The sequence below is a fragment of the Amblyomma mixtum genome, chromosome 4 (assembly GCF_055824585.1).
Source record: "Amblyomma mixtum isolate Tamu chromosome 4, ASM5582458v1, whole genome shotgun sequence".
In the NCBI taxonomy this organism is placed as follows: Eukaryota; Metazoa; Arthropoda; class Arachnida; order Ixodida; family Ixodidae; genus Amblyomma; species Amblyomma mixtum.
In genome coordinates, this window is record NC_143015.1 from 111,717,212 (window position 1) to 111,741,009 (window position 23,798).

The window sequence follows — 23,798 nt, forward strand, 5'->3', positions numbered from 1 at the left end:
CAGTGGCTACGTCTTTCCGTTCCTCAAAACCAATTTCCGTGAGTGAGGTGGAACTGAGGAGGGTGGCACAGAAGACTGACGCCAGTGGGAAACAGAAAGGAGAGAAACAGAAAGGAGAGAGAGAGAAGGAAAGCACGTGTTCACGCGGTGCTCCGCTGACGTGGCCTTCCCACAGAGCAGTCATCCGCCTAACCAGACGCGTCTCCAACGTCAGTTCGGGAGGAGGCCAGTGCGCATTGTGCGGGGCCTGAGACCGGCCTTCATTAGAAGGCGCGTCGGGGGCTCCTCGAAGCTAACGGAGGCACTCTGACGGACACCTGGAGTTATGCGTGCGACAAGCAACAGCGGCTGTCACTGCGGCGGATCGACACGTCATCGCATAAGGTGAGGACTGCGGGGTCCGCTAGTAATGGGAAACGATACCATCTACAACGGCTGCAATGATAAGCAGGTGGGTCCACAGCGAGACATGGTTACTCCGGTGCGGTATGGTTTGAGCATCTGGTCATCATTCAGCAGCCTGCGTTTTCATTTGTTCGGCGATCACAGCGTTCTCTGTTTGGGCGCAGCTGCGTTGCAGAGTTGGTCGCATTTCTCCTCTAGTTTAGCCGATGAACACTCTGCGTCTGACTCAATCTATGTCCGCTAACGAGATGTAGCCGGCATTTGCGTGCGCGACCTGATTCAGTACCGCGTGCTTCTGCTTCAGAGTATTCAAGTGGGGCGGTCGAGGCTTTCGCTAAGCCTAATGACCTAAAGTTGCTCAAGATGGCAGCGATTAACTTCCCCGCCGCCCCGTCGGTCGGAGAGGCTACGGCGACCACATGGACAAGCCTTTGGTACAAGGCCTAGCGTCGAGAATCGCCGCGTTCTACTGAAATGTCAAGAACGCTGTCCATTGATGCATATCGATGAAAAGGTTTAGATTAAAAGAATGTCGTGTTTGGAAATAGCATTGAGATGGCGAATACGTTTTTCGGACTCTGGCCGCTGTCATGGCCCCTTTTCGGGGACGGGTGACCGTACCGTAGGCGTAGTGGTTGTGATTGTTCGAGAAATTTTTACGAGTTCATCTGGCGCCTTCGAGTTCACTCGTGAAATGCAGACGACTTTCACTGTTTTATTTGTGAGGGAGAGAACGCAAACGCATCTACTATGAAATAACCGCGAAACGCCCGTATAGCGTCCTGTCGGGAAGCCGTCTGCGCACGGAGCGCGTACGACGTTCCCGGCCATTGCATGAATATTTACCAGCATTCCAGTTTGACGACTGGCCGGCGAGTAGTGGGTGAGGCCATATAGCGCACGTTTTGTCCGCTCTTAGTCTTTGCCAATACGTGCACTTCTATGCCCGTGGAGATTACCGCCTTCGGCGTACCATCCCCGCGTGCCCGGGAGCGACCGGTGCTGGAGGGCTTCAACTTATCATTCTCCGCGTTGCACTGCAACACCTGCAGTACACGGCGCAGTTCGCGGGCGTCTCGATACGCAGTTGAGTTCAAATCTGTTAGTAACGGTTGCCGGCCGTCGCCGCAAGTGATGGGACGATACACCGATTGTGACTGAAACACTGCGGAGTGAGACTGGGACTTACAAATTCAGGGGGCACTTTGACTGTCTAAAGTGCGTAGAGGCGAAAGCGGTTTCCGCACCACTTTGACTTGCTCTGTGGCACTGGTGACGTCACCGCTGGATGACGTCACACATAATCACTAATTACCATAGAGTTTCTTACTATTACCTAGAGGGAAAGCTGGCGGCGCTGCACTTCAGCCACCATGGACGCTCAAAGCATCATGGGGCGGTGAGCTACTTGTTGCGGAACAGTCGTAGTTTTTCAGGAACACGGAGTGTCATTACTAAGATGTTTCATTCCAAAAACGCTGCCCGTGTGTGCGCAGACGACTTTCGCGCGAACGCAGTGTGCAAAAGCCATAGTAGTGAAAACTCGACGACACACGACGCCAATAAAAGGTTTTACTCTTCCGAAATGCCATTAAAAAACCTCTTAAAGTATCTAAGCAACAACATTTTTTTGAAAACATATTTGCTTTTAAAAGTGCGCCTGTTAACTACGAAATATTAGTTTTTTTAGAGTTCATCACTTGGCCAATAGGAAAGCTAGTCATCTCTTATTTTAGGCAAACTTTGCACTTAAATACTTTTCTGTTAGTTTGTTGCAATCATTAGACAAGATATTGAATGTTAGGACGTTTTTAGTTATCGAACAGCTTTATTTTTCTATTATTTTTTGGCCAAAAGTTGCAGTTCTGCAACATGTAGCTCACCGCCCCATGATGCTTTGAGCGCCCATGGTGGCTGAGGTGGTCACGTGGGGTCTCCATGCAAACTCCCATAGACGGCTTGCCAGCTTTCCCTCTAGGTAATAGTAAGAAACTCTATGCTAATTACCAAGTATTGCCGAATTACTAAATGGGTAATTACTGATTAATTACTAACACTAATTAACTGCTAATGGCGCTTAACTTTCGCCTTTAGGTGCGGAATGCGACAGCGTGTTGTAGCGCTGCCAGCGAGTCCACGGAACGTCACCACCCGTTCGGCGCGATGCCGTGCCCTTTGATGGCAACGCTCCGCCGCGGTGGTTCAGTGGTTACGGCGCTCGGCTGCTGACCCGAAAGACGCGGGTTCGATCCCGGCCGCGGCGGCTAAATTTCGATGAAGGCGAAATTCTAGAGGCCCGTGTACTGTGCGATGTCAGTGCACTTTAAAGATCCCCGGGTGGTCGAAATTTCCGGAGCCCTTCACTATGGCGTCCCTCATAGCCTGAGTTGCTTCGGGACGTTAAACCCCAATAAACGAAACGAAACGCTTTTTAAAGAAAGGAAATGGCGCAGCAATTCTGTCATCTCGGTGGACACCTGAACTGCACCATACAGGAAGGGAGGAAGTGGAGTGAAAGAAGAAAAAGGGGCCGTAATGAAGAAAATGAAAATTGTTTTTGAGGAAAGGAAATTAACGAAGTAACTGTCTCACATATCTCGGCCGCCGCGGTGGCTCAGTGGCTATGGTGCTCGGCTGCTGGCCCGAAAGACGCGGGTTCGATACCGGCCGCGGCGGCTGAAATTCTTTGCAGGAGAAATTCGAGGCCCGTGTACTGTGCGATGTCAGTGCACGTTAAAGAACCACAGGTGGTCGAAATTTCCGGAGCCCTTCACTACGGCGTCTCTCATAGCCTGAGTCGCTTTGGGACGTTAAACCCCATAAACCAACCAAACCATCACATATCTCGGTGGATAACCGTCATCTGTTTGTAGAGGAAGGGAGGAAGTGGGAGTGAAAGAAGAAAGAGAAAGAGGGGCCGTAATGAAGAAACTGAAAATTGTATTTGAGGAAAGTAAATTACGCAGTAACTGTCTCGGATATCTCGGTGGACACCCGCCAAAAGCGTGACACCTCGCTGACAAGCTTCTGCTGACACCATTCTGTCGACTACGATGAGGCATTAAAGGCTAACGCCTTAAAAATGGGACTAGACAGACAGGGAATGGAACGCTGCCATTTGAAACTGACACTATTTATTTCGTGTTTTGAGTGCCGCTGACAGTGATTGCGATTCAAACGCTACCAACCTGGAACGGAATGCTGCCACCTGAGATTGGAACGCTGCCGGCTGAGAGAGAGGCACTGCCGATTAAGACGCTAGTGACAAGTTTCTGGCATGAATTGTGATAGGATGGCGTTTCTTGAAATAACTGGTTAGATAGAAGCGGCGTGCACTGCACCGGAATTCTTGCCGGAAATGTTTAGGGCCATTGCAATAGCCTAGATGAAGGCACCTGCCGAGCTTACTGTGTGGGCTGTTGGACGTACTAGATTTCCATGGATGCTCTCTTAGAAGGTTGCTTTAGAGACATGTCTGGTGGTGTGCATTCCTTTCGGGTGTACACCAAGATATGAAAGACGGGCATTTGCTTTCCTTAAAAGCAATTTTCATTTCATTACCTTTAAAGCCCTTACGGCGCGGCTCGGGTATCCACCGAGATATGAGAGAGACAGGCGTCGTTTCCTTTCCTTAAAACCAATTTTCTTTTCATTTTCCTTCCCTTCGGCGCGGTTCGGGTGTCCACCGAGATATGAGAGCTTCCTGGCGCACTGTTTCTTTTAAGCATGAAATGCTTTTAGCTCCCGTTGTCGGCAGTGTGGTGACGTCACGCCGAGACCGAGAGCCACCATCCGGGCACTGAAATCCGCTCATCCGGGCACTGAATTCCAGTCATCCGGGCTCTGAAACGAGAACATCCGGGCACCGTACGAGACTTAACGAGATTTAACGAGACTCTCTAAGTCCTCCTACGCGACCGGCATGCAAGCGCCGGTTGGTCTCCAAATGAGACAAAAAATAACTGCTGCGAGTGCCTTCTCAATGTTTATCAAGATATCAGTGGAGCTGTGGGTTTGATAATGCACGGAATTATAATTTCCGATTTCTAATAACGCGTGCAAAAAGCACATAAATGCCACGTTACACTTCGTTGTCATACGTGATCCGGGGGAGAAGCGCTGCGTCCAAAGGGCAAGGCATCGCGCCGAACGGGTGGTGGCGTTCCTCCCTTCCTTTACGGTGCGGTTCGTGTGTCCACCGAGATGGCAGAGAATTACTGCGCCATTTCCTTTCCTCAAAAAAAAAAACCTTGCGTTCAAATGGCAAGGCATTGCGCTGAACGGGTGGTGGCGTTCCTCCCTTCCTGTACGGTGCGGTTCGGGTGTCCACCGAGATGACATTAGGCCTGTAAACATTTCATGCTTACTCTACTCTCGTTTACGGGAGAGGCAGAGATTTTTATTTCTCTTTTTATTCGTGCCGCGCATGATGTCACTCGGTTTCACGCGTGCGCAGCTGTGGCAAATCTTGGCTCCGCCGGCTCACGCGAAGCGCGGCTGTGATGCGGGTAGTGAAGCTTTTCACTTCAAAAGTTTCCGAACATCTGTGCACGAAACAAGCTCCGCAATGTTTGTGCTATAAACGAGCAGTCAGCGCAAACGCGCTACATTAGCTCCGATTAACAATACGGAGCCAGGCGTGCAGTTCCTTGCCTTTGTCGTGATCATCGCTGATCGTTGTTTCGTGTCGAACTGCAGGGCACCTGCTCCGGTCTCCCGTCAGGCTCATGCATCCCTTGGTGGAGAGGACAACGGTTGGGCAGGTCTTTCCCGCCGCTGCACCGTTAGCTTCGTCATCGCTTCGGTCACGTGGGTGTTGCTCCGACGCCGACGCACGTCCCGCCTGACAATGGGGGCAGGTGAGCTGGAGGAGCACGTTACTGGCATGTACAGGTGCGGACATGTGCAAACGGAGCTCGATATTCTGTTCCTCGCGCCCTCCGCGTAGAAAAAACAATAATCGTTTGTCTTAGAAAAAGCGCACTAGCATCCACTACCAGCATGCACATGCCATAGTTGGCAATTTAAATTAGGTAACGCGTGAAAAATAATACGACCCAATAGCATGTTCCGTTGATATTTTTCCGCACCTGTGCCCTTCGATGCCACGTCGGTTGTAGAGCGCGTTAAACGGCAATAACACCGGGCTTTTAAGTGCTTGGCGTTCACAGGGGAGCTTCCTCTGTCGCGGCTGCATAGCCGGGTGCGCAACTACCGGTGACGTGAATGGACGTCACGGTGACGAGCGCACAAGTTTCCTCGACGTACCTGATGAAAAAAAAAAGATTGCGCATGCAGGAGAGAGTGGGTTCTTGTGATCTTCATTGCTGTTGCACTGCCTCGCGGCTGTCGTAACTGCGCCCTGCTCACGTATCAACCCTGCACTCTAAACAGGAATACACCTATATGGGTGTAAAAAGGGAGTAAGGTGTCCTATGGCACACTCCCTTCTTAAAGTGCGTGCGCTAGAGGACAACTTTCCTCCCTTTTTACTCGTTTATCTTCAGAGAATTTAGAAATGAAACTGCAGTCCGCCTTCCTGCTGAGGTGGAATAAGGGAACGTGTATATACGGGCATATCGAATCGTAGATGTGAGTGCGCTGCCCCCGTAAAGTTTCACCTTTGCAGCTCTCACTACTGTTTTGCAAGGAACGTCTACCAGCGTGGTATATGTGGCTTGCATGTTACGTACGTCAAGCGCGCCACGTTCGTACACCACGCGTCGCTTGCATCGTTCAAGTCCGAGCTAGTGTCGAATAGCTGATTAAGTTAACGCGCTCCCTTTCTCGAAGTTCCCGTTCTCCGGCACTTCGGCTACTACTGCGTCAGTGCAAGCAACCTATAGCCAGGCGAGCAGTAATTTCCTGACTAAATCTGTGGCCTGTACTCTGCTTTTTAACCTGGCCATATGTTGTTTGCCGTGACGCCGTAGTAGTCGCGATGCCGGAGACTGGGAGCATCGTGAAAGGCCTCGAGTTCGTTTAATTCGCTGTTCGCGACTAGCTCGGACTTGCTATTGTTGTTGCATCTTCTTGGTTAACCTGAGGTTAACTTCGTTTTCACAGGGTAGCTTTCGGCGCTTTCGATGTGGAAGCTGGTCGGAGTGGCTCGTCCGAGCAGGGGTGAGGACATTCCGGATTTGAACTCCTGCAGCCACAAAAGGTTGGTATCTGTCTTCGATACACATGCCACATATCGTCGAACGCCATATTGGGAATACTTTGAAGGCTGTCGGAGAATCCTTACTGGGGCTACTCATGGATACGGCGACACAGCCGTCATCATGAGAATTCGACGTCGTTTTGAAAACAAGCGCTCCGTCCACTGAGTGCGGCTTTGTCAGTATGAGAGTAGTTGTGAGACGCCATCTCTGTAACCCGCCCCCATCGTAGACGTGATGTTTCGCTTCATGCTGTCATCACGTCTTAAAATCAGTCTATTTGAATTAGAGGAACGCTTGTGTTTCGGCGTACCATTACCAGCTAAGTATGGCATCAGAATACGGCTAAGACGTGCTAACTAGCGGCATGGTGCGATGTCAGTGCAGGTTATAGAACCCCAGGTGGTCGAAATTAACCGGAGCCCTTCAACACGGCTTTCCTCATAGCCTGAGTCACTTTGGAACGTTAAACCCCCATGAAGGAAGCAGACGAGCAGCCTCACCGGCCTCGTCTTACGCAGACCACTAAAGCGGGGTACAACTCAAGAACAAAGCCCCAGATGCCCCTCAAAGCAGGCCATCGAGACATTGGCGTCGGCCGATTGTTCCCCTCAACCTATCTCTTTATACCTGCTAGCCTAAAATGGAAGGGGGTGGCCTATGAGTGGAGAATAACAAGGGTTAATCGAATTTACTGCGTGGTCATGAAAATTGGTCGACCCCGCTGGCAGGTGGGCGTTCTTTGAGGGGCACCTGCTGCTTCGTTCATGAGTTGTGTCCCCTAAAGACTGGTGGGGCATCTCTCGTTGTTGATGTCGTTCTTTCTTCCCATCCAATCTACTCTTCTACAGCAACATGATCGACGCTTTCTAATTATAGTCTCTATTTCGCAGCGCCTCCAGCGCCATGGGTAGTAGCCCGGTCGCCTGGAATGCCTTCGTCGCGTCCGGTGGAAGGCCGGACGGAAATCCATTCCAGAGCTACTGCGCGCTCGTAAGTGTTCTTTTGTCGACAAACAGGGGGATGATAAATCTGCATGTGCGTGCCGAAGTAACTGCTGTGGACTTGGCGTTTACCTCAACCACACCTTCCTGGCGTTCTGGTGGCTATAGTGAAAAATTATCCTGCGTAATGTCTATCTATCCCTGCGGAATTTCGGGACCACGACTAGCCACAAGGCTGCTGCTGCTGCCACATCAGCCCGATTAAGCAACCCTCTGTGACGTTTGCTGACGTCATGATGAAAATGGCTCTAGATTTCTTAACGTTAACGATCGGCAGGCGCTGTTAACGGACAGGGCAAGGAACAGAAGATTTAAGTGCACTCCTTTCAGGCCACAAACTGTGCGTTTCCCATCTGACCAATGCACTTCTCCGCGTTTATATTAAACGAAGAAGTGCGTGCGTGCTGACAGGCAACGCTGTGGGCCGTGGTTGCACGCAAAGGTTCGGCATTCGTTTGAGACGCGCCTCAGCAGTCGGGACGAGCGGACGTGTCTCACGTCGGCTCCGCCGAATTTTATGATCCTTTCCCGAAGCATTTGCCGAAGCGCTGCGACACCATCTGGCTACACTTCCAAAACAACGAGGAGACCACTCACCCTTGTTCAGGTGGGACCGTTTTCTCAAATCCTTCGAGAATTTGAAGACCAAGCGGATCGCGCGAGTTGCTAAGCCTAACAGTTAGGCCACGACTCAGCTGCCCGCCGCGGCTCCGCGGGCAAATTCTGCCGCAAACCATGACGACCCTGATGGGATACGACCCGGAGGGGATGCAGATTGTCACCATGCCGCAGGCGAAAACCCCAGTTTTCGACAAGGTTACGGAGGCGATTATCCAACGCAAGATAGAAGAGTGGGAACGCGCATCAGCCCGTGACGACCACTCGGCACGGCAAAAAGGTCGAACGCCAGACGGACGCGTCACCGCGGCAGGGGATACGCCGCTGCAGCAGACGCCCCGCACGCAAGTCAAGCGTTGGAAGCCACCTCCGCAGCCGCGTCTGGACAAGCAAGACGCAGTGATCATAATCAAACCTAAAGGAACGCTGGATCTCAGCAAATTCAGGGGAAGCAACGCGGTCGGAAACGCCTTGCACATTGCTGCTGGCGTCGACAAGGGCTCAGCCGAGCTCAGCGTTTGGCCCATATGGGAACAGAACATCATCGTCGTCGGGGTGCGAGACGCCCAAATAATCAGAAAGATCCTGGCAATTCACGAAATTCAGCTTGGGGACAAGGCACAGGCAGTGTACTCCTACCTCCGCCCCTCAGACGACACTTGCAAAGGAGTAATACAAGTGGACCCGAGGGTTTCCAACGAAGACATCACGAACGCGCTTCGCTCCCCGGACGCACCAGTGGTGAGCGTGAGAAAATTAGGTTCCTCCAACGTGGCGGCCATCACGTTTGAAGGAAGAAAGGTTCCGTTTCACGTCTTCTACTACGGTGAAGCGGTTCCAGTACGCCTATACAAGAAAACAACGCCAGCCTGCGCACTGTGCGGGAAACTTGGACACCGGGCGGATGTTTGCCCTTGCCCTTCGAAGTCAAGATGTCCGCAGTGCGGTCAGCAAGATGTTCCAGAATCCCACGACTGCCAACCCAAGTGCACGGTCTGCGAAGGTCCACATCCCATGGGGTCGAATCAGTGCAAGTACAAGTACCGAACATCACAAAAAACCAAGCCCAAGACAGGAGAATTCAACCACCGGTCAAGATCCAGGCTTCGGAACCGGTCCGGCAGCAGAGGTCCATCGAGCAGCGGGGACCGACTGACCCACCAGGACCAGTCCAGCAACAACTCAGCACCACCCGGCTCACGCTCTTCAAGCAATGGACCGGGGACTACCGATAATGTGACGCACAACAACGGCAGTCGTCCAGCCGAGAAGACAACAGGACCCCATAACAAGGAGCAGCGCAACGGCAGCAAGGTGAGCTGGGCAGATGTAGCTGCCTCCTCCCCCGAAGCGTTGGCTTACAAACGACTTAAAGCAGAGATTGAACAACTAAAATCAGAAAATAGCACATTGAAACAGCAGTTAGTCATCGCAGTCAATCCAAACAACACATTACCTCCATCGACGCAACAGGCATGTCCGATGGAAGAAGATAGGGCAGAGCTACACCCTCCGTCTCCACACCAGTTAGATGCTAGCACCCCCGAGAGGCAAGCAACTACACCAGACGCACCCCACCAGGCACCAACTCCGCAGGCACCACCATCGCAGGCACTAAAGCAGCAATATACAGAGCACCCCCAAACCCAGGAACGCATCACTCGCTTGGAAAAAACAATTCAAGACCTCATTGAAAATAAATTACAAATTATGATCGAGACGACAATCAAAAGTATGTTAGAATCAGTTATTAAACCCATGATGGAAAACCTCGAACCAGTTTTAATAAGGATGCAATCGCAGGAGATCAGAATTGACCGCAAACTTCAGGAATTATCAGATGTTTCTCACAACAGAGGCACAAAGCTGCAGGGTAAAATGGGAACTCGTCGTCTGCCAAGCACTCAGCCAGATCAACAACCTGAGGGCGCACCACATGATGAGGCACAAGTTTCTAGTGTTCAGCATGGCTCCACAACGTAGACATAAACTTACTATCCTACAGTGGAACTGCAGAGGACTAAAACGGAAGAGGGAAACATTACAGCAATACATAGACTCTCATCCCGATACGCCGCAAATAATAGCCCTGCAAGAAGTGAATATGGAGGCTAAGATCAGAGGATACTCAACACATCAAACAAATCCCTCGACATGCATCTTGGTCCACAAATCATGCACGGCAATCACTGTAGACCTTAATCTAGACAGCGACATTGAATATACCTTCATAAAAATACTGCCACAGCACAGAAACAGCAAGGGCACCTATATACTCAATATATATAGTCGCCCCAAACAGCACCGCGTAGCCTTCGACGCGATCTTTCTTAAAGCCCTAAGAGAAGCCCAAAAAGCTCCCCTAGCTATAGTTGGCGACTTTAATGCTTCTAGCCCCCTATGGGGATACCCCAGGGAAGACACGAAAGGCAGAAAACTAGCATCCGCCATCGCTGACATGGCCCTGACCCTACTCACGGGCCCGCAGCACCCGACGCGAGTCGGCACCAGCGTAACGCGGGATACTTCTCCCGACCTCACGCTCGTCCGCAATGCCCGCAACTATGAGTGGCTCAATACAGGAGAGACCCTAGGCAGCGATCACTACGTGCTGCAGACCATCTTCGAAAGCAACAAGCACAGCAAACCACGAGGGCAAGCCAGAATTACAGACTGGGAGACATTCAGAAAGGACACCAAACTAACCACATCCGAACAAATAACCAGCTACGAAGATTGGGCGGCTTCCATTCTCGACCTTAAAGAAAAGCTCACAAAGTCTCTTGCCACCACGGAGGACCACCCAGCTGTTGACAACCACCTCCTACACCTTTGGGAAGCAAGACGTAGTCTTATAAAACGATGGAAAAAACAAAGACACAATCGGAAACTAAGACTTCGAATAGCCAAGCTTACTATTCAAGCAGACCAATACGCATGGGACCTCGCTCGCACCAATTGGCTAACGAAGTGCGAATCCCTCAAAGGCCGCCTAGACACCAAGGCTACATGGAACCTTCTGCGATGCCTAATTGATCCTCCGAAAGCGAAGAGTGAACAACACAGGAATTTGCATCGAGCCCTACACAGCTTTCAAGGCACGGATCATGAACTCGTGGATGAACTCACGCGTCGCTATATCTGCACCGCGCGAGACCCACAACCCTACAATAAGGAGTACCGTGGGGAACCGAACGAAGACCTAGACAGAGATTTCACTTCAGAGGAAATCATTGCAGCACTAGCAGATATGCGCCGAGGCACAGCCCCGGGACAAGACAAAATTACTGTCGGACTTCTGGCCAACCTCGGCACGGAGGCTCTGCAGCAACTCACGGATTACATAAACGAGTGTTGGCGTACCGGCACCATTCCACAAGCATGGAAAACAGCCAATGTACACTTTATTCCCAAACCCGGCAAGAAAATCAGCATTGAAAACCTGCGCCCCATATCCCTCACGTCGTGCGCAGGCAAACTCATGGAAAAGGCAGTCCACACCCGTCTCTCCAATTATCTTGAGGACAATGAGCTACTGCCACACACGATGTTTGGATTCCGGGCACACTTGTCCACCCATGATGTGCTTCTGCAAATCAAACGTGAAGTCATTGATCCCGCACGCACAAACAGTAACCGAGCGCTTCTAACACTTGACCTCAAGGGAGCGTTTGACAATGTCAAACACTCCACAATCCTCAACAACCTCCACAGCATGAACTGCGGACAGCGAGCCTACTCGTACATCTGCGATTTCCTTACGGACAGAACCGTCAACATCAGCACCGGCTCAAAACACACAACGCAAGTGAAGATGGGCACGAGAGGCACTCCGCAAGGGGCAGTACTATCCCCACTTCTCTTCAACATAGCACTCCTAAACCTCCCACCTCTTCTCAATCAGGTACAGGGAATACGCCACGCCCTGTACGCTGATATAACCATCTGGACAACCACGGGAAGTATGGGAATGATTGAAGAACAACTACAAACCGCGGCGACAACAGTTCAAAATTATGCCCGGGCGTGTGGACTAACGTGCTCACCCGAAAAATCCGAACTCATAGTCTTCCGTCAACGCAAGAATCAAGACACCATCAATATCCGCGTAGACAACTCACCCATCAAGGAAGTTCAGACCCTGAAGATACTGGGTCTGTACATAAATAGCGACGGCAACAACCTTCTTGCCCTCCAGAAACTACGGCTCGTGAGCGAGCAAGTCGCCAGGATGATCGCCAGGATAACGACGCGCAAATCAGGGATGCGAGAAGACGATACTCTGCGACTGGTGCAGGCTTTCGTTGTAAGCCGCGTCGTCTACGTAGCGCCCTACCTCCGCCTTAAGAAGCGTGACATAAAAAACCTCGACATCATAATCAGAACTGCCTACAAGAAGGCCCTGGGACTCCCTCTTGCGACATCGACGGACAGGCTCTTGCGACTGGGTGTGCACAACACGATCGATGAGCTGATAGAGGCACACCTTACGGCGCAGGTGGTACGGCTCTCCACAACTCGAACTGGCCGACAAGTCCTGAGTGATTTAAACATCAATTGCCCCCGACAGCTAGACACCAAAACCGACATCCCAGCCTCATGGAGAGGACAACTCAAGGCAGCTCCACTACCCAGGAATATGCACCCTGATTTTCACCAGTCAAGACGACAAGCACGAGCCGAAGCCATGAAAAGACACTACGGCGAGCGCGAGGGCGTGTTCTATGTCGATGCTGCGGGTCCCGAGCAGGGAATGACGGCCGTCGCGGTAGTGCACCAAAATACAACAGTCGACGGACTAGTACTGGCTAGCCAGGACGTACTGGCTGCGGAAGAAGTGGCGATTGCTCTAGCTGCAACACACACTAGCTCAATATACATTCTCACAGATTCACAGACAGCGTATCGCAATTACCTCAGGGGCAGGGTCGCACCGCTAGCAGCTAAAATCCTGCAAGATAGCTACATCCGTGGCTACCAACCCACACACAAACACTTAATATGGGCACCAGGTCACCAGGGCATCCCAGGGAACGAGAGCGCACATGCCTCAGCCCGAGCATTTCTCCCCCGGGCACCCAGTGCGGATGCCGTGGAACCTCCTACCCCACTACTAACTTACAATGACATACTTCAGCACTTAAGATTATCCCGTCGGGTCTACCCTCCGCCGGCTAAGACACTAGATAAAGGGGAGGAACAACACCTCCGAAAGCTACAGACCAACACTTACAACAACCCACGAAGACTACACGCCATAGACCCGGAGTCATTTGACTCACAATGCAAATTCTGCGGGGAGAAGGCGGACCTGTACCATATGGTATGGGCCTGCCAACGAAATCAGGCGATCACTGTTAATAACCAGCCAACGCAGGAGGGGTGGGAGGCAGCTCTGTCCAGCTCGGACGGAAAGAGTCAAAAGCAACTCATCGAAAGAGCCCGGACAGCAGCCTACGCCAATGGGGTTCCGGACTGAGAGCTCCAACCACGGCTACAACCTCCTAAACCATTTCATTAAAATATTTTCACCACCATCGGCATTCGTTTGGCATTCGTAATAAGAATAATGATTATACGTGGTCTAGTCTTCCGTGCAAAGGCGCTGAAATTATGCTCACTATGAGAAGCGCAGCGAGAAGTGTTTCGGAACAGTACGCTCACGAATGAGGTGTTGGGGATATCCTCAGCGCTTCTGCCTCGGCCACACTTCATATTTCTCCCCACAGCCTGGCAGTGCTTGAGGCAATTAAAGCCGTTTGGCACCAAGAACGCTCCGAGAATGGTACGTCATCTAAGCTGTTTTAATGTATACCCGAGGTGTCACATAGGATTAGATATCCCTGCTGACTTGAAGATTATGGATAAAGTGCCAGTCCGTTGCTCAGCGGAAACGCCCATTCGCACACACTCGCCCGAGGTCTCCGCTGCCGAGCCGAGTGTATGATCAGCCTCCCTGCTTCCTCTGACACTAACATCTCACGCGCTTCTCCACTCACCACTTACAGGGGCATACTCCGAATGTTTTCTCTTCTAAACACCACCCTGTCCCAAGACCTCCTCCAGGACCACCCACCCTTCCGAGGCCACGCTGCCCAGTGACGCGACCTTCAACAGCGCCTCGGCTCTCCCAACTCCTGTTGGCCGCTGCCCAGTGTCGCGACCTTCAGCAGCGTCTCGGCCGCCCCCGACTCCTGTTGGCCGGTAACCGTGTGTGTGTGCTTTTCATTTTACACAAGCGTTGTGTGATTGCCATCATGTATTTTGTTTCTGAACCCCACATTAGCCTCTGGCTATGGGTTCAGTGTTTTGATAATGTGTATGGCAAGAGTAGAAATAAAATGAATGATTGAACTGGCTTCAAGGAAAGTTCCGGACAAGGAGACGCACGCAAAAAGGAGACCGGGAAAGGGGCGTGCCGGGAGGAAGAGCCGTGCCAATGGAGCCGACGCGGAGGAGAGCCGAGGGAGCCAAGAGAAAGGTGAGATATACCACTGGCTGGAAATATCTGCTGTGCATTCGCGCCAAGGGCATCCCTCCCCTCCTTCATTTCCTTTTATTTGCCTAGTAATTGCCAAAGGGTATGCCTCCGCGGTGGCCCAGTGGTTATGGTGCTCGGCTGCTGACCCTAACGACCCGGGTTCGATCCCGGCTGCGGCGGTTGAATTTCTTTGGAGGAGAAATTCTAGAGGCCCGTGTACTGTGCGATGTCAGTGCACGTTAAGGAACCCCAGGTGGTCGAAATTTCCGGAGCCCTCCACTACGGCGTCTCTTATAGCCTTAGTCGCTTCGGGACGTTGAACCCCATAAACCAAAACCCAGCACTACCGGCTCGAAAGGTGTCTCTATCCATCCGCACACCGTGATTTAACAAGAAGCGAGGCTGTCCAATGGCGCAAAGTAAAAACTGGCAGTTTTTTAAGCATGAAATGCTTTTAGCCCCCGTTGTCGGCAGTGGTGACGTCACGCCGAGACCGAGAGCCATCATCCGGGCACTGAAATCCACTCATCCGGGCAATGAAATCCAGTCATCCGGGCACTGAAATCCAGTCAACCGGGCACTGAAATCCACTCATCCGGGCACTGAATTCCAGTCATCCGGGCTCTGAAACGAGAACATCCGGGCACCGTACGAGACTTAACGAGATTTAACGAGACACTCTAAGCCCTCCTACGCGACCGGCATGCAAGCGCCGGTTGGTCTCCAAACGAGACAAAAAATAACTGCTGCCAGTGCCTTCTCAATGTTTATCAAGATATCAGTGGAGCTGTGGGTTTGATAATGCACGGAATTATAATTTCCGATTTCTAATAACGCGTGCAGAAAGCACATAAGTGCCACGTTACACTTCGTTCTCATACGTGTTCTCTTAGGGGCTTCGCGCATCGAAGCAAAGCCGCGCAGGCGCACAGGGACCCGGGGGAGAAGCGCTGCGTTCAAAGGGCAAGGCATCGCGCCGAACGGGTGGTGGCGTTCCTCCCTCCCTTCCTTTATGGTGCGGTTCGGGTGTCCACCGAGATGGCAGAGAATTACTGCGCCATTTCCTTTCCTCAAAAAAAAAAAACAAATCTTGCGTTCAAATGGCAAGGCATCGCGCTGAACGGGTGGTGGCGTTCCTCCCTTCCTGTACGGTGCGGTTCGGGTGTTCACCGAGATGACATTCGGCCCTTAAACATTTCATGTTTACTCTATTTTCGGTTACGGGAGAGGCAGAGATTTTTTTACTTTGCGTTGGGAGTTTTTACTTTTACTTTTCCTACTCTTATACAGTGGGATCTTTCCGCTACAGATAGACCCCATGTGCAAACACTGCTTAACTCCGGCCACTCTGATGCACATGGCATGGACTTGTACACGCTACAACACGAACAACCCAAACCCCCCAGAGACGTGGGAGTCTCTCCTGCGTACTTCCGAGCCAGGAGGCCAACGCCGGTTTATCCAGCGTGCGGTGGAGGCCGCGACATCCCAAGGGATCGCCGCCGACCTCCTCTAAGCCAGCGCAACCGGTCCTTGGACTGGTCCCCCGTTTTTGGGCGCAATAAGAGAGTTCACCAGCACCATCGTGAAAGGCCGCGCGTTCGTTGAATTCGCTATTCGCCAATAGCTCCGACTTGAACAGCTGTTGTTGTTCCATCGTTTTGATTCACATGAGGTTGATTGATTGAAGGAATCTTTATTTACTGAATATTCACAGAACATGTGGGTGGGCCGCCTAGTCCGGTAGTCCACTGTTTATTGCTGCTGCGCTGGCCCTCCCCACCAGCCAGTGCTGAGGGTGAGGATCATCGCTGAGCAGAGCAGCCTCGTACTGCTCCTCTGAGGGGTTTGGAATGGGGTCAACTAAGTGATCAAATTGGCATGTCTACCACATGGTGTGGGATCTCTCCCCAGTGTGGGCACTGCGGAGAGTATGGTGTAGGGTACCACTGGTGTAACTTAGCAGGCGTTCGGTATGTGTTGGTTTGTAGACCACTAAGGTTAACTTCGCTTGTGCATGGTAGCTGTTGGCGCCTTGAATGTGGGAGCTGGCCGGAGTCGCTAGTTCAAGTTAGGGTGAGGGCTTCCCAGATTTGAACTCCGGCAGCCAAGGAAGGTTGGTATCTGTCATCGGTATACTTCCTAAGCCCCGTGGAACGCCGTATTGCGAATTCTCCGCAGAGAGACATCGCACGGGGCTACTCACACAGATGCAGGGACATAGCTAACAGCATGAGGAGACATCGGCGTCGTTAAAAAACACAAGAACTCTTGCCACTGAGTGTGGCTTTGTCAGTATAAGAGTAGTTTTGAGACGTCATTTCTGTAACCCACCCTCATCACATACGTGATGTTTGACTTATTACTGTCAGCAATTTTTAAAATCAATCTTTCAGTTAGTGGGGCGCTTGTTTCGAGGTAGCATTATCAGCGAGGTTTGGCATACGAGTACACCTAAGACGTGCTAACTATCGCCATGGTGCGATGTCAGTGCTAGTTAAGAGCCCCAGGTGGCCGAAACTTCCGGAGCCCGTCACGACGGCGTGCCTCATTGCCTGAGCTGCTTTGGGGCGTTAAACCCTCATAAACCATGAACCATCAACCAACTAGCAGGATGGCTGACAAACTATAAAATCTCTAAAATCGGCAGTGGCTTAGCTCAGTCAGGCCAGGATATACGCAGCAAAAAAAAAAAATGGCCGTGGTTTAGCTCCGGTTAAACCTGGTAGAGTAGCGATAGTCTAGCTTCTTTCAGAGGCTCAGAACTCGATCCATCGTCATCTGTCGTCGTGGATGCACTGTCGTCGTCTAAGAGGGCCCCTCTAACCGCGTCGCTCATCTAGACGCTTAGCGCGCTCTTCCTCGATCTCCTCGGCTCGCCGCCTCCTCTTGCCTTCGTTCCTACGAGGAGCCCTAGCTTCCTCCGAGCTGTCCATTTGTACCACAGGCTCCGTATCGTCGTGATAGGCGCCGCATCTCTGACGACACTCCGCGCATGCGCATGACTCACGAGGCGGGCGGCTAGAATTTCGTTGGAGGCTAAATTGTAGAGCCCCGTGTACTGTGCGATGTGAGCGCGCGTTAGCATCCACGACCAGCATGCACGTTCAAGAATTTTCAATTCCAATTATTTAACGGGTGAAAAATATTAGGAGCGAATAACATGCTCCGTTTACATTTGTGCGTTCCTGTACACTTCGACGTCGTGTTTGTTGTAGAGCGCGTTAAACGGTAGGAACACCGGTAGAACGCCGGCGTTTAAGTGCATGACGTTCGCAGGGGAGATTTCTCTGGCATGGCTACATAGCCGGGTGCGCAGCTGTGGGTGACGTCGACGGACGTCACGGTGACGAGTGCACAAGTTTCCTTGGCGTACCTGATAAAAAGAGAAAGATTGCGCATACAGGAGAGAGTGGGTTCTTGCGTTCTTCTCCTTGCTGTTGCAGTGCCTCGCCACTCTCTTAACTGTGCCCTGTTCCATGTATCAACCCTGTACTCTTTACACCTATACACCTATATGGGTGTAAAAAGGGAGTGAGGTGTCCTCTAGCACACTTCCTTTTTTAAAGGGTGTGCGCTAGAGGACAACTTTACTTCCTCTTTTCTCTCTGCTTAGAGAGTGGAGAAATGAAACTGCAGTCCCTCTTTCTGCGGAAGTGGAATGAGGGAACGCATATAGACCTGCTCATCCAACCGTAAATGTAAGTGCGTTGCCCTCGCAACGTTTCACGTTTACATCTCTCGCTACTTTGTCGCACGTCTACCAGCCTGGCATTTCGCTTGCACGTGACTTACTCCAATCACCCCGTGTTCCTAGACCACGCGTCGCTTGCATCGTTCAAGTCAGAGGTAGTGTCGAATAGCGGATTAAATGAACGCGCGGGCTTTCACGATGCTCAAGCAACCTATAGCCACGGGAGCCGTCATTTCCGGACTAAATCTGTGGCCTATGCCATGTTTTTTTACCTGGCTATCGGTTCTTTGCCCTGATGCCGTAGTTAGTAGTCGCGGTGCCTGAGAGCGGGGGCATCGTGAAAGGCCGCGCGTCCGTTTGATTCGCTGTTCGCCACTAGCTACGACACGAATCGCTGCTGCTGTTGCATCTTCACGATTAGCATGTGGTTGACTTCGCTCTCACAGGGTAGCGGTCGGCGTTTTGGATGTGGAAGCTGGCCGGAATCGCTCATCCGAGCAGGGATGAAGATTCCCCGATGTGAACTCCGGCAGCCAAGGAGGTTGGTATCTGTCTTCGGTACACTTACCAAGTGCCGTGGAACGCCGCATTGCGAATGCTCTGCAGAGAGACATTGCACCGGGGCTGCTCGTATTGAAATGGGGACACAGCCGTCAGGGTGAGGAGAAATCGGCGTTGTTTGGAAAACAGGGAACTCCTACTATTGAGTGTGCCGTTGTCAGTATGAGAGTAGTTGTGAGACGTCAGATCTGTAACCCATCCTCATCATTTACGTGATGTCAGAAATTTTTAAAAACAGTCTTTTTGAACAGGGTGGATGTTTGGGGAGCTGGTTGCTCATGATGAAAAACTGTAGCGCTCGAGACAAGGACACAACGAAGACGACAACACATGCGCTAACTTTAAACCAATTCTTTATTAAAATGCACAAACAGCTTTTAAATATAGTGCGAGAGCATCAGATTATCGTCCCATAAGCCTATCGCACCGCTAGTGGCTTTTCACATTTTGTTCGAGCCATCAAGAAAAATCATCTCCTTCTTTGATAGAGATACAGACGGGATGCTTCCACACTTCTAAGTTTTTTATTCGTCTTGCTTCAATAATCTCTCGTGTTAGCTGTTTTCTGCTTTTGTTAATCACCTGGCATTCATCGAACTTCGGCATCCATATATCTGGTTTACATTCCTCACAATGTTCGGCAAGGTTGCCTTTTTCATTTTCAATATTCTTATTGTGCTCACGTAGCCTCTCGTTTAGGCATCTCCCGGTTTGGCCCATGTAAAACTTACCACATGACAGTGGCAAGGAATACACGACGCCTTCTGCGCAGTCAACAAAATTCTTCTTGTGATTCTTAGTACAGTTGTGATTTTTCACAGAGTTAGGATTCATCATCTTACATAATAATCTTACATAAAAAAGAGGCATTGTCAACAAGTGCTTCAAAAAGGCTCTGGAAAAGTCGTGGGGGCACCGTGTGAACAGCAGTTTTCAGGGACAGGTAAAACGGTTACAAGAGGCTGGGTATCCTAAAGCCATCTTAGTGTCAGTGGCTGAGGGGATGATTGGTAAAAATAATTCCTCAGGCTGAAAATGTAGGAAAACCGCAGTAGTTCCGCATATGCACCGGCCTTCCCATAATCTGAAAAACCTAGGCCAACGAGTAGGCGTCCAGGTAGTGTTTTCGGCCCCAGATAAACTCCCAAAACTATGTAAGATGACGAAAAATCAAAGGTGTACACAGAGTCAAAAGAAGAAATTTGTTGATTGCGCAGAAGGTGTCGTATATTCCCTGCCACTGTCATGTGGTAAGGTTTACATAGGTTAAACCGGGAGATACCTAAACGAGGGGCTACGCGAGCACAATAAGAAGATAACTCAGTTTCTACAAAGCGCGTTTAAATAATTATTGCTGGACAATATTCGCGAACTGGAGGGCTTCAATATCCTGGCCATACTGCAGCTTTATCACAGCCGCATTCAGAGCCCCTTTAACTCCACATACCACGCACACTGTCAGGGGTGGATCCATGCATCCGCAATTTGCCCAGGAGCAGCAAGCCAACGCAGCGGCTGTATAAACCGCTTTCACTGTCCTCATCTCGCTATGGGGCGAATTTGGTTGATCTGGAGTAATACAATTGATTTGTGTGTGTGTGTGTGTGTGTGTGTGTGTGTGTGTGTGTGTGTGTGTGTGTGTGTGTGTGTGTGTGTGTGTGTGTGTGTGTGTGTGTGTGTGTGTGTGTGTGTGTGTGTGTGTGTGTGTGTGTGTGTGTGTGTGTGTGTGTGTGTGTGTGTGTGTGTGTGTGTGTGTGTGTGTGTGTGTGTGTGTGTGTGTGTGTGTGTGTGTGTGTGTGTGTGTGTGTGTGTGTGTGTGTGTGTGTGTGTGTGTGTGTGTGTGTGTGTGTGTGTGTGTGTGTGTGTGTGTGTGTGTGTGTGTGTGTGTGTGTGTGTGTGTGTGTGTGTGTGTGTGTGTGTGTGTGTGTGTGTGTGTGTGTGTGTGTGTGTGTGTGTGTGTGTGTGTGTGTGTGTGTGTGTGTGTGTGTGTGTGTGTGTGTGTGTGTGTGTGTGTGTGTGTGTGTGTGTGTGTGTGTGTGTGTGTGTGTGTGTGTGTGTGTGTGTGTGTGTGTGTGTGTGTGTGTGTGTGTGTGTGTGTGTGTGTGTGTGTGTGTGTGTGTGTGTGTGTGTGTGTGTGTGTGTGTGTGTGTGTGTGTGTGTGTGTGTGTGTGTGTGTGTGTGTGTGTGTGTGTGTGTGTGTGTGTGTGTGTGTGTGTGTGTGTGTGTGTGTGTGTGTGTGTGTGTGTGTGTGTGTGTGTGTGTGTGTGTGTGTGCGTGCGTGCGTGCGCGCGCGCGCGCGCGCGCGCGCGGGGGGGGGATGTTCAAGGCTGACGGTCTAGAGTAAAATAAAGTAGCGCAGAATTTCCGAATTTCTGCTGAGGAAACAAGCTGCGGGGCATACGCGCATTGTGCTCTAAGCGACGAAACAGCGCAAACGCGTTACTTTAGCTCCGAATGAACAATGCGGAGCAGTGCAGTTATTTGCCTTTGTCGCGATCATCACTGATAGTTATTTCGTGTCAAACTGCAGATCGCCCGCTCCTGTCTCCCGTCAGGCTCATGCATCCCTCGCCGCAGAAGACGACAGTCTGGGCGGGGCTAGGCCGCAGGACCGCCATTAGCGTCGGCAGTGCTTTCTCCAGTGTGGGTGTTTCACATTTGTGCCCCGCTGCTACCACGTTCTGTCAACGGGGACAGGTGAGGTGTAGTAGCACGCTACTGGCATGTACAGGTGGGGACATGTGTAAAGGGAGCTCGGTATGCCGCTTTTCGCTCATTCCGGGTAAAAAACAAAGAAACATTGTTTGTTCTAGAGAATGCGCATTAGCATCTAGTATCAGCATGCACATACCATAATTGACAATTGCGATTGGGTAACGCGTAAAAAATATTAGGACCCAATAGCATGATGCGTTTACTTTTGTCCGCACCTGTACGCTTAGATGTCATGTTTGTTGTAGAGCGGGTTAAACGGCAGAAGCACCGGTGGAATGCCGGCTTTTAAGTGCTTGGCGTTCACAGGTCAGCTTCCTCTGGCACGACTATATAGCCGGGTGCGCGACTGTGGGTGATGTCGACGGACGTCACGTTGACGAGTGCACAAGTTCCCTTGACATACCTGATGAAAAAAAAATAGATTGCGCATACAGGAGAGGGTAGGCACTTGTGTTCTTATTTTTTATTGCACGCATTTGCGACTCCCTCTTAATTGCGCCCTATTCACGTATCAACCGTGCACTCTAAACACGAATACACCTTTATGGGAGTGTAAAGGAGGTAAGGTTCCCTCTAGCACACACATTTTAATGCGAAAGCCTTTAATGCCTCATCGTTGTCGACGGAAGGTTGTCCACAGAAGACTGTCAGCAGGAGGTTGTCAGCAGAGGTGTCACGCTTTTCGGATGGTCGAAATGATTTTGAGACAGTTACTAAGTAATTTCCTTTTCTCAAATACGCCCTATACGCGGATGACATAACCATATGGACAACGGAGAGAAACATGGGACAGATGGAGGAGGCCCTCCAAGAGGCTGCCAGTACGGTTGAAAAGTATGCAGAAGAATGCGGACTGCGCTGTTCCCCGGACAAGTCGGAGCTCCTCGTCCTGCGAGGGAAGGGGGATACTGCATCGCTGGAAATCTCGGTCCATGACGCACCTATTCCCGAGGTGGAAACAATACGGATTTTGGGGCGGCTCATTAACAACAAAGGTGTGAACGCAGCAGCGATCACCAAGCTCCGAACGGTGGGCGAACAAGTCATCCGTATGATATCTCGGATCACAAGCAAGAAAAACGGCATGCAAGAACAGGATACCCTTAGACTAATACAGGCCTTTGTCATCTGCAGGATAGTGTACGTGGCCCCGTACCTTCGTTTGAGGAAGACCGATCTAAACCATCTGGACATTATCATTCGAACGGCTTATAAGAAGCCACTCGGCCTACCCATGAAAGCATCTACGGAGCGTCTACTAAAACTAGGGGTACACAACACGGCTGATGAATTGATTAGCGCCCATCTTACAAGCCAGGTAGTGCGCCTGGCCACAACTACGACCGGCCGCAGGGTCTTAGAAGATTTAAACATTAGCTTTCCGCAGCAAGTGGCTGGGAGACAAGATATACCTAAAGAGTGGAAGAGCAAATTCCTTACGCTTCCGCTTTCCAAAATCATGCACCCGGAGCATCATCATGCTAGACGAGTGGCGAGGAGCAAGAAGATGAACGAGTGCTATTCAACAAAAGAAGGAGCCTTCTTCGTGTACGCTGCGGGTCCTGTACAAGGAATATCAACTATCTCAGTGGAGCACCAAATGGAAGTCGTGGACGGGCTTTCAGTTCGTAACGGGGATACACAGGCTATGGAGGAAGTAGCGATAGCCCTAGCCCCAACGCACTCCGAATCTAAATACATAGTTACAGATTCCCAGGCGGCTTATAGAAACTATATGCGTGGCAGAATCACGCCGCTAGCCTGGAAAATTCTTAGTCAATGTAGGACTTCAGCTGAACGGAAGGAATTAATATGGGTACCAGGTCACCAGGGAGTTGAAGGAAACGAGCGCGCACACGCTTCGGCCCGAGCTTTTCTTCCCCGGCATCTTTCTACGTCCTCCCTTCCTGATTCTGGCTCCCACTCTCCGCTAACGACATATTCAGAAATATTGCAACATTTGCGCCTTGAAAGGCAGACACTCCCGAGGCCCACTAAGGGTCTCAGTAAATCAGAGGAATGTCACCTTCGCAGGCTACAAACTATGTCTTTCAATAACCCAGCTACGCTTTACGCCATTGAGCCCGAGTCCTTTTCGGCACAGTGCAAATTTTGTGGCCAGAAGGCAAACTTGTACCACATGGTATGGGCTTTTCAGA

At 51.0% G+C, this 23,798-nt stretch overlaps 2 protein-coding genes across 9 annotated transcripts in view; both read left to right on the forward strand.

Annotated features, from left to right (window-relative positions):
- LOC149347888 (uncharacterized) overlaps positions 1 to 23,798 on the forward strand; it is a 356,391-nt gene that overhangs the window by 308,681 nt on the left and 23,912 nt on the right. Inside the window, exons 16-17 of one of the 8 annotated variants that reach the window (XM_089587666.1) lie at positions 18,810 to 18,904; positions 21,455 to 21,496. The exons of 6 other annotated variants lie outside the window; for them this stretch is intronic. The gene's annotated coding sequence lies outside the window, so the exon portion shown is untranslated. Of the gene's footprint in view, positions 1 to 5,103; positions 5,265 to 18,809; positions 18,905 to 21,454; positions 21,497 to 23,798 lie in introns of those variants that run through there. One more of the 8 variants, XM_089587653.1, reaches the window with a different exon arrangement.
- LOC149347895 (uncharacterized) overlaps positions 6,575 to 23,798 on the forward strand; it is a 31,974-nt gene continuing 14,750 nt past the window's right edge. The window contains exons 1-3 of the mRNA XM_089587737.1: positions 6,575 to 7,559; positions 14,255 to 14,392; positions 14,554 to 14,669. Of these exons, the coding sequence (XP_089443863.1) occupies positions 7,498 to 7,559; positions 14,255 to 14,392; positions 14,554 to 14,669 (316 nt within the window). The 5' untranslated portion in view covers positions 6,575 to 7,497. The remainder of the gene's footprint in view (positions 7,560 to 14,254; positions 14,393 to 14,553; positions 14,670 to 23,798) is intronic.